Source organism: Arachis ipaensis, chromosome B3, assembly GCF_059453495.1.
Source record: "Arachis ipaensis isolate K30076 ecotype BB chromosome B3, ASM5945349v1, whole genome shotgun sequence".
Taxonomy (NCBI): Eukaryota; Viridiplantae; Streptophyta; class Magnoliopsida; order Fabales; family Fabaceae; genus Arachis; species Arachis ipaensis.
In genome coordinates this window covers 1,938,705-1,948,920 of record NC_142438.1, presented here as the reverse complement: position 1 = coordinate 1,948,920, position 10,216 = coordinate 1,938,705, and the positions used below count along the sequence as shown (strand labels likewise).

Sequence of the window (10,216 nt, the reverse complement as noted above, 5' to 3'; positions counted from 1 at the left end):
TAGTCTTTGTCCATATGTCTTTGATGCTAGTGTTTGTCTTCCTCCAATGCTTCTACTAATATGTTTTTCAACCCCAACATAAATGTTTTTGTTAAATTTTCTTCAATTTAACATAAATGTTCTCTCCGTTTGTAGATAAAATTTACTCTGACAAATAAACTAAACTATGTAATTACACTATATATATGGTATTATGATTCATAAAAAGTACAAGGAAATATAAAAGCATCTAATGAAAAGTGATTAGTACATAAGAAAATTCGTTTAGCACATGTACTTGTAGCCTACCATCACATACCGAATAAATTAATTGATATAGAAGGCCAAATTGATGACCCCAATTACTTAATAAAGTGAATGCCATTTGTGGCAATAGCATTGTTAGAACTTAGAAGTTTGTTTCACTTAATGTGGGTAGTTATCAACAAATAGACCATGATAAAGCTTAATAAAGCACCTAATCAATACCATAACATTAAGCATTTCCATGAATAGACACAAAGTTTACAATGACTTCCTAATTAACAAAATATTCAATATTTGAATATGGAGTGAAGAAAGAAAGAAGGCAGTGGTTTTGTTAAATAAGAAGCAAAGAAATTGTCATTCTGGATTCTCATTTTGAGAGTTGGAACTTGGAGAGAGCTCCAGTGTAACAGGGCAGTGATCACTTCCATAAAAGCCTGCAGAGATAAAAAAAGTAATGTCAGGTATAGATGAAAAGTAGTAAAAGTAAAACTTGTAAGGTGCAGTGACACTCAATTTTCAATTAGGCCATTATAGTTCATAAATTTGTAATCATATCCTTATACTAAATAAAATTTTATAATCTAGCCCTTGAAACAAAAGTTAAGTATAATTACATATCCTTAACAATATAAATCATATTTCCCTTCATGAATGAAGAGGAATGTTTAGACAAATATGGAGCCAAAAAGGAGTGTCAATTCCATGAATGAAAAGCTTACCTTGTAACTCTATTCCATGTCCATGCATTTCGCATGCAACGATCCTGTCTTTGAGTTTTTCTGAAACTAGGAAATAGTCTATTCGCATCCGTTTTCCACGATACCTTCAAAGAGAAACAATCATAAGGACTAACAGGCCAAAGCTAAAGTGTGCTTCACATTACTCAAGTGCACTGGCTCAACATCACATTTAACTAGCAATAATGCTGAGAATCAACGGCAATGATATATAGCTCAAGATAGATTCAATTTCTTACTTTCCTATTGGGTTTCCGGACCATGAGAAACCTCGTTCCATGTCCTTGTCATTGTGCAGAAATCTGTAGGCATCTACCAGCTGTCCCCTGAAGGCATGAAAACTCTTGGTTATTGAATTGATATAATAGGTTAACAGACTGTAGGAGACCAAAACACAGGTTAAAAAAAAAAACAATCCTGAGTCTGAAATCTACTATCTTAAATTAGCAATTCTACTATGAAAATTTCTTACAACTGCACAATAACCATATTACTAATTAGATCCTAAGAATCTAGCTTATGATTGATTCAGGTATGAAATATAACAAATCTTGAGAATATCCAATAAGCAAATGATAAGTTGATAATAAGTTCAAGGGGAGGTATGGGATTTTCCATGCTGATATAGCAAACAAGAACACAACGACGAAAAAGAACAGTGAAGTCACTCACTCTTTTAAGATGTTACCAAATCGTCTTCTTTCAGATAAAGTAAAGCCAGGCTGCCCGCAATCCTGCATAAAAGATAAAAGCCAAATCATCAGGATTTTAATTCAGATATAAAATATGGAGAACTATACTGCACTATTTGGGAGGCGCTTTAAGGAAAACGAACTTTAAGCTTCAAGGAAACTTATGCTTAACACTGTACCAGAGCTTATATGAACAGGTCCTTGACGGGTTCAATATCTTTTACACCCACTCTTCATAATTAAGTTAAACTTTAGGAAAATGTGGCAAAAGTTTATACATTATTTACCTATTAAGCCTATACCATATGAATTGTGTGAGAGGGCAATGTAACTTAGAATATAAATCATCCTAAATCCAGACTAAGGTATCAAGATTTTAGGAGATAAATCTATCAAAGTCGAAAGAGATTAGTCAATCTTAAAGGGAACTTCAGAGTAAAGTGATTAGACCTCTTTATTTGGAGGAACATAGCCGTTTTGTTTCGCTGCACTGAAAAACTCTGGATGACTCACATCAATCTCTTCATGGCTGCCAACAATGAATTTATGAGAGGTTTACATATAATCTCTTCATTTGAAAGTATGAAAGTATAGATGAATTATTAAAAATATGGATGATATATCAAACTCCTTGAAAAACGACATGCAACACTCAAAATAATTCTCTGGTGTAAGATAGTAAAATAGAAATGGCCAAATTATTCATCGATAAGAGTTACTAGAATTCAGGATATGCAAGATGAATATAGGGAGGAAGATGTTTGGGGTTAGGTAAAACTATATTTAAGTGTTTTTTGTTTTGCGTGAAAACAATATTTAAAAAGTTAATCACAGGAAAAGTGTAACCTAAATGAATTAAGTTCATATAATGCATATAGATGCACCAAATGAAAAGAAAATATCAATATTAGTTATCCTCTCAAACTGTTTGAATTTCAGCTTTCTTCATGGCATGGATTCTAACAAAGAGCTGAACTTGTTTCATAGCTACAATGACAAGAATGAAAAGTATGCCACCAAACAAAGAGATTGGAATTTATTAATCTCATACTGCCAGAGACAAAAGGAAAATGGAGATTAGCTACCTCACATTTAGATCCCCACACCATATCAAAGGCTTGTCTGAATTTTGTGTAACAAATTCTAGAATCCTTTTGTCCCATTTTCTTCTCCTTTGAAATGAGTTTGGTTCCTCTTTCCACCCATTATTTGGAACATATGTATTCAACAACCGAAGGGTTTCGAATTCAACCAAGATTACTCTGCCATCTGGTTCATGCTTTGAAGCTGGCAGCAAAAAAAGTTTTCCATAAGCATTAAAGAAAACTTATTGAATATAATGCAATGAAAATATGTTCCAGTAAAACTCACTATCCTAATTGTCGTTTAGAACATCTAAAATTCATTAAAACACTAAAGTGGAAGTTTGAATGATATATGACAAGTTCCTAACAATTAAAGGCATTTCAAAATGACATGATAATTATATTTTGAAACCGAGGAAGAAAAATTTTTTAAACAGTAATTCTTGAAATCTTCAAACCCCTCCCGCACTCGTACTCGTACCCACTTCACCCTTAGTAGAATTCTAGATTCTCAATTCATTTCTTTCTTTCTGTTTCGTTCAGAAAAGAAGGTAGTAATAATAATATTATGGTAAAGTAATTCTTTGAAAATTGATCATAAGGATGAGCAAATCAACGCAGGATAGAAAATTAACGTCATTATACCTATTTTATCAAGATTGAAAAAGACATTTTTTGGTTTGAAGCATTTTTTCACAAATAGTGCTGTCCCTGCATACTTGGAATCTGCCAGAGACCACCAAACACGATAGTTCCCAAAAGGTGGAGCTGAAAGAGCACGCATCAATGCCTGCAACATTTTTTATCAAAGTCAGATAACAAATGAAAATCTTATAGTCCCATTCAGATAATGAAAAAGTTCCACTAGACAAAAATTGTCAAACCCTGTTTGAATAATCATTTTTATTATCAAATCCTCAGACTTGTGGCTCTACTAAGAATAACTCGAGTAAGCCAGCAGGTCAAATATATATAGTGCTAAGGATTGGCTCATAACTCATAAGTTATACATGATATCTAATGCATACTGAGACTCAAAATAACATGACAGAAAAGTACCGCCTTCTCTTCCCTGGACGCGGTTGTATCATCCTTAAGTTCTCCCTGATTTTTGGGTGTGCCCTTAGATCCAGCAGCAGGCATCCGCACTTCCTATCGAAAATCTGATGTTAGAATACTCAATATTCTTAATTTCTTACCATCAATTTTACTATAAAATCATAAGAATGTTCCCCAAGTCCCAACAAAACAGAACAAGTCATGGAGACAATTTACAACTAAAGCAGAATCACTTTCATGCTTATGTGAAACACCTTCAATTATTTGCCTTCCACAGAAACAAGTCATTTATAAGACAAGGGTTCATATGCTTGAGTTAGGAGGAAAAAACATTGATAATATAGCATTTCTCAGAAACTACACTTTCTATCTTCAAAGAAAAAGACTAATAATAAATAAAAATTGTATCTTTCAATTTTTAAGGATTTAGCTATACACCCTAATTTCTTTTATATGTAGCTTTCAATTGAAAAAATAAAAACTGCATTTTTCTTAAAAACAATAAAACAAACATGTCATAGGCATTCTCATGAAGAGCTAAAAAATCAACACAATAACCTAATCCATGATCCTCTCCACACAGATTCAACAAGAAAAACAAAAATTGAAAGTGTATTTGGGACCTGAATTGCAATGACGTCAGGATCAAAGGAAGTGACGAATTTGCATAGCTCAGGGAAGTTGTTCTTGACGCGGAGGTAGAAGCTGTTGGCGTTCCAAGTAACGAACTTCAATGGCTCCTTTTTCTTCTGAGTGTCAGTGTCAGTGGCATTATCGTAATTTCCTTCCTCTTTGGGCTTCTTGCATGAACCATCGGAGTCTTTGTTGATAACCTGGAAGAAACGTTTCATCTTCTTCGCTTCGTTCTTTCTTCACTCTTCTTCGTTCATCGATTTGAAATCAAACACTCTTTTTCAGTTCACTGTGTTTTGTTCTCAGTTCTGAGTGTAACAAGGTAACAACTACTAACAAATAGTGCTGTTTTTTAGGTTCATTATTTTATTTATTTTTAAAAACTTTTTCCCACTCTTTTCCTGTTATTATTATAATCATTATTATAGAATTTATTTTTTATATTAACTATATGAATAATTATTTAAAAAAATAAATGTGATTAAACGATGGTATAAAAATATTTACATTGTTAATACATTAAAATTAAATTCTTATTATTATTATTATTATTTGGAATTTAAAATTTTCTTGGTATGGATTCGAAGGTATGTTTGGAAAAATTTATATAAAATCAAAATTAATTTATATTTAGATTCTAAGTAAAATATAACCTTTTTAAAAAAAATCCTTATATTTGAATTTCTCAAAAATAGAAGGAAAAAATTGTATTTTATGAGTATGTGAAGAATTTTTTTATATGTTTAGAACATATTTAATTCGTACTTTATGAGTGTGCACAACTAAAATGAATAATTATAATATATATTATATATTAAACATGTAGTTTAAATGTATTTCATCATTACTATCCAATAGTAGCTTCTTATTGGCCCTTGTAATTTTACTTTTTACACACTTGTGTAGGTTGTTTTCTTTCTTTTTTTTTTTTTTTTTGTCGTCCACGGTATCTCTTAACCTGACAGGTCAAGGATTAATTCATCGCTGATCTGAACTCCATTTAAGGGTTTGCCGCTAGCCAATGGGTTGCTGCATGTACAAGGCGGAATTCGAATTCTCAAGACTTACTTAAGCGGACGAGTGAGCTGACCATTCAACCAACCCAAGTTGGTTTGGTTGTTTCCTTTCTTTGTTCCACTGTTTCATGGTTAGTGAATAACGGAGAAGATTGGATTGTCAAACAAAAACAAATTTTGTGGACTATTTTGCGTATTTTAAAGTTTGAAGTGCGATTTTAAAAATTGTAGAGATTGATTTGGGTAAGAGGGCACATGTTAAAATTATAAAAAAAAAATTAAGTTTTCAATGCATTTGTTTTATATTAATTAAATAAAAATATTTAAAATTTTTCACTAGTAATAAACTTATTATGTGTCTTTAAAATACAAGTTAACTAAACTCTTTGACACTTTTTATTTATTTTCTTTTATCATTAATAATAAATTGTCTTTGCTAAATAAAATCTAATATATGGATCAAATAACATCATTTCTTTTGAGAATAATATTTAACTTATCAAGAGTGAATCTTCTTTGATGTTAGAGTTACAATATTTGAACTTGCAAAAAGTAACATGTTTATGGACACCAAATCAAATCCAAGGGTGGAAATAAGAATGTCAATCAATGTTAACAAAACAGACATGAATCATTAAGTAGAAGAAATTAGATGTTAAAATAACATTTCTCTTATGGTTAAAGCTTCTTTATACAACCAAATGGTGATCTTTTCATCATTGATTTGAAAAGGTAGGAATGAAAACATGAAAAAAAAAAAGAAAAAAGAAATTGGGCACTGATACACATAAGCAAAGTAGAGTTGAACAAAATCCTAAGAGCATGAACTGAAATATATAGTTTGTTTGCTTGCTAGCTCACATACTGCTTCTCAAGGAGGTTTCCACAGAATGCTAAATCAAATCTCTCCTCAGGAGGATCACCAATGAAGTCAAACACAGCATCTGCATTTAAGAAATCTTCATCTTTTGTATAGCTACAATTTAGAGAGAGAGGGTTAGTGGAAAACTAAGATAATGCAGCATTGTTAGTGTTAAAAAGTTTTAAACAGAAAGTCAATCATATAAATGTAATATTACATTAGCAAAAAAGAAAAATAGAGTAAAGTACTATTTTAGTCTTTAATGTTTTAGTTGAATCTTTGTTTTGTACCTAACGTTTAAAATGTAATATTTTTGTCCCAAACGTTTTATTTCATTACATTTTTGTCCTTCGGTTAAAATTAAAACTTTCTTCTTCCCAAAATACCATTTTTCCTCTATTATTATCTTGTTTTTCTTATTCTTCTACCACTTTCACTTTCAAATCACTATAACCACCACTATTACCACTAACAATATTACGATTTAAAGAGTATTCTTGAAAGAAAAAAAAATTGGGCAGAAGTTAAAATAGGACGAAATAAGACACTTGAGATAAGAATAGGTAATGTTAGAGATGAAATTATGGCTTAATCCAAATGTTAGGGACTAAAACAATACTTTATTAACAGAAATAACTATTTTTCATATCAACTAATTAAACAACCATATAAAAGAAAAATTCAATTGGATATGAAAGTTGTAGAATAAAGAAATAAATGCATTTTAGTATATGCTCTCATTGAAATAGAAACTTTCATGATATCCAACATTTCTATCAAACAAGTAGAAATTTTGAAGAACATAAAGTAGTTTTTTCCATTGTCATTAGAGAAAATTTTACCCGCTCTTTGTTATTATACACTTCATCCCTGCTCCTTTTGCAGCTGCTAGGCCTATGGCACTGTCCTCAACCACAACACATCTGTGGAAAAAAAGGGCATTTCATATTCAAATGTGAGATACCAATGAAAATAAAACAAATGAGTGATCACAAGCAACGAAGTTGTTGTGTAAGAGAGTAAGACACGTGACGTGTCGGAAAATCGAAAGACAAAGAAGGACAATTTGCAAATTATTAAAAGGAGTAATGATAGAATCCTAAAAATCTTCATAGGAGATCAACAAGCGCTGAAGTTGCAGTTTAAGACACACTTCAGTGCTTGTTGATCTCTAAAGACAAATGACACATCGAGGGACTATTTGCAAAATATTCCTAACAGTTCAAACTGATGTATAGAACCTAGCCAAGAATATCACAATGTTATGACATCTTATATGCAACAATTTTACCCTAAATTTATAGCCTATGCATTGTGAGGTACCTTGAAGGTTCAACGCCGAGAGTGCTAGCGGCTAAGAGATAGATTGCCTGTTATAGGAAGAGTGAAATGCAATTAGCTGATAAGATCTTGACATGTAGTACATTCAATCACTTACAATGAATGAATGCATAATTTCTCGAGTTTTGCCATGACATCGAAATCCAGCGAATTAACATTAGAAGGATAAAAATGTGTTACCGGATCTGGCTTTTTCCGGGGAACAACATCTCCAGCAAATATCTTTATCTTTTCTGCCCTCTCAGGCCCTAGCAAGAATGATACTATTGCAGAGACCTAAAAGCAACTCAAAGTTTAGGTCTATTGGATGAGATTACTATGTTGAACTTGGTATATCATGCATTAACGGAATCAAAAGGTATAGATTGAACCATAAGAAAATGACATACATCATAATTCAAATCCAATTGTATAGCACAAATTAGATGCATTGCTACAATTATACAGCAATGTCATCACAAAACAATAAGGTTACTTCTATTGAGAACTGAATCTATATATCTATATCTTATGAACTCAGATTCCGATAGTTCAATCGAGACAAAAGAAAACTATTTAAGGAATTGTGTAACTGATTATGCTTACCGCCTTCTCATTAGAAGTGCTGCACACTGCTACATTAACTCCTTGGCTTAAAGCCTGATCAATAAGCCTACATGTTTGATAAGAAGACACATATAATAAGAAAAGGCACACATATTTAGTGTATCTTGATAATGGGTATTATTTCAAAGAAAAATACAATTACTTCTTGAGTTTGAGTTGGCTTATATATATATAGCATAATCTGGGAAAAAATCTGTTTTCTGTGTTTTACTAGAAGCAAGTAGATATTTTCTTTCGATTCAGATTTTACGGTTTGTATTGGATATGCCCCTTTTTTTCCTTTTAAATTTTCAAAAGCTTATCCTAACACCATAAATAAACCATACAAATCGAAAACCATGTCTCATAATATAGTTTTATATGCAGAATAGGAGCAACAACTATGAACTCCTATAACCAGCTAGACACCAGGCTAAGAAACAAATTAACCAGATAATTAAGCTGTTTAGTAGAGACTAAGAGAAGTTGTTAAACTTTTTATATCTAAAACAGAAACCAGGGTTTGGTAAATAAGATAAAAAGAACAGATAGTAACCAACTTTGCAACACCTGGACGAAGAGGCAACAGCTTTTTCTCAATGAGAGCCATGAATAGCTCCGTCTTCCGCTTGTGGAGTGAAGCTATGAAATCTTTTCTTTCTTTTTCGCCTGTCGGGGCATTCGCCGGCCAACCTGTCTTGTTAAAGTATGCTGTCATCCTAACATTAAAAGAAAGCTACATCATCGGTTGCATAGTTCCATATTCAATCAAATAAGGAATTCAACAATGACAATGGCATGCTTTCCAACAAAATTTTGAATTGGGGGGGAAAGAAAAATATATATGTACCTTTCTTTTCCACCTCCAATTTTGAGCAGTTCTCCATACAAGTCCACATCCCAGGTCACACCTAACTCTTTCTGCATTTCCCAATCAATAAGGCACCATTGTTATTTGTTGAAGTAATCACATTCTTAAAAATATTTACAACCATGCTACGTTTACATAAAATATTCCTGTTAGCTCGCTAACAAAATGCAAATGGATAGAGTAACTAAGTTAAAGGTGAAGTAGTGCAAAGCAATATAAAGTACCTCTTGGAAGGTTTCATTGAAAGAAATGCGGTGGCCATCTTTCTCAGTGTCAACAAGAACTCCATCACAGTCAAAGAGAAGAGCAGAGGGAACAACAGTGGAAGAAGAAGAAGCAGCTGAACAGCTCACTCTAAAAGAAGAAACACTAACAATTCCCACTGTTCTTGGTCTTGTTGACTTAAGGGAAATTGTTGTTGGGGTGCCCATGAAAGATGATGATGGAACAGGAACAGGAACATGATCGTGGTCTTTGTTGTGTTTGAGGAGGCTATGTTGTGTTTTTGTTAAGAGTGAAGAAGAGGAGGAGGTAGAGATTATGGTGGTAAGTGCTGCCATTGTTACAACTTCTTCAATTCTTGTGCTTGCAATTGCATAACATCCTCAAAAATTGGTTAGAAGTTATATGGTTGTAAATTGGTAATGGTGGGGCCGTTAAAGTGTCAAAGGTTCAAACTTGGAACACAGGTTTTGGTTTTGGTGGCATGTCAGCAAGATTAGGCTGAGGCATCTGAGCAATCTCCACGTGGAATCCAACAAATTTGTTGAAGCTTTGAAGGATGAAACAAGAATTGGACATAAAAGGTTATCATTGTAAGTCTCATATTTCAGGCCCATTTATTCAACATCCATAGCTTTTATACATCACCCTAACTATCCACCAGCATCTTTCAATTACCCAAAAAAAAAAAGGGAAAAACAAGCATCTTTCATATCGTTTTGGTAAACTATTAAAAATAACCCTAAAAAATAAAACAATAACAAAACACTCAAATTTTATTAATAATATTTTACACAATCTCCCCTGACACCCCCCCCCCCCTTTTCCTTAACTACTAATTTTAAAAACATTCGATAAATATTA

General features: G+C 32.4%; 2 protein-coding genes across 2 annotated transcripts; both read right to left on the bottom strand.

The window, feature by feature from the left end:
* Window positions 1–295: 295 nt before the first annotated feature.
* LOC107629350 (DNAse I-like superfamily protein) lies at window positions 296–4,802 on the bottom strand. Its single transcript, XM_016332126.3, has 9 exons — window positions 4,446–4,802; window positions 3,823–3,915; window positions 3,409–3,553; window positions 2,764–2,965; window positions 2,129–2,207; window positions 1,659–1,720; window positions 1,226–1,312; window positions 969–1,072; window positions 296–683 (listed from the first exon to the last, which is right to left on the bottom strand). The coding sequence occupies exons 1-9, from the start codon at window positions 4,671–4,673 to the stop codon at window positions 604–606; spliced, it is 1,080 nt and encodes a 359-aa protein (XP_016187612.1). The 5' UTR covers window positions 4,674–4,802; the 3' UTR covers window positions 296–603.
* A 1,317-nt stretch (window positions 4,803–6,119) lies between these two features.
* LOC107629351 (Haloacid dehalogenase-like hydrolase (HAD) superfamily protein) lies at window positions 6,120–10,170 on the bottom strand. Its single transcript, XM_016332127.3, has 8 exons — window positions 9,355–10,170; window positions 9,110–9,180; window positions 8,820–8,978; window positions 8,260–8,326; window positions 7,855–7,950; window positions 7,657–7,703; window positions 7,176–7,256; window positions 6,120–6,447 (listed from the first exon to the last, which is right to left on the bottom strand). The coding sequence occupies exons 1-8, from the start codon at window positions 9,688–9,690 to the stop codon at window positions 6,324–6,326; spliced, it is 981 nt and encodes a 326-aa protein (XP_016187613.1). The 5' UTR covers window positions 9,691–10,170; the 3' UTR covers window positions 6,120–6,323.
* Window positions 10,171–10,216: the final 46 nt, after the last annotated feature.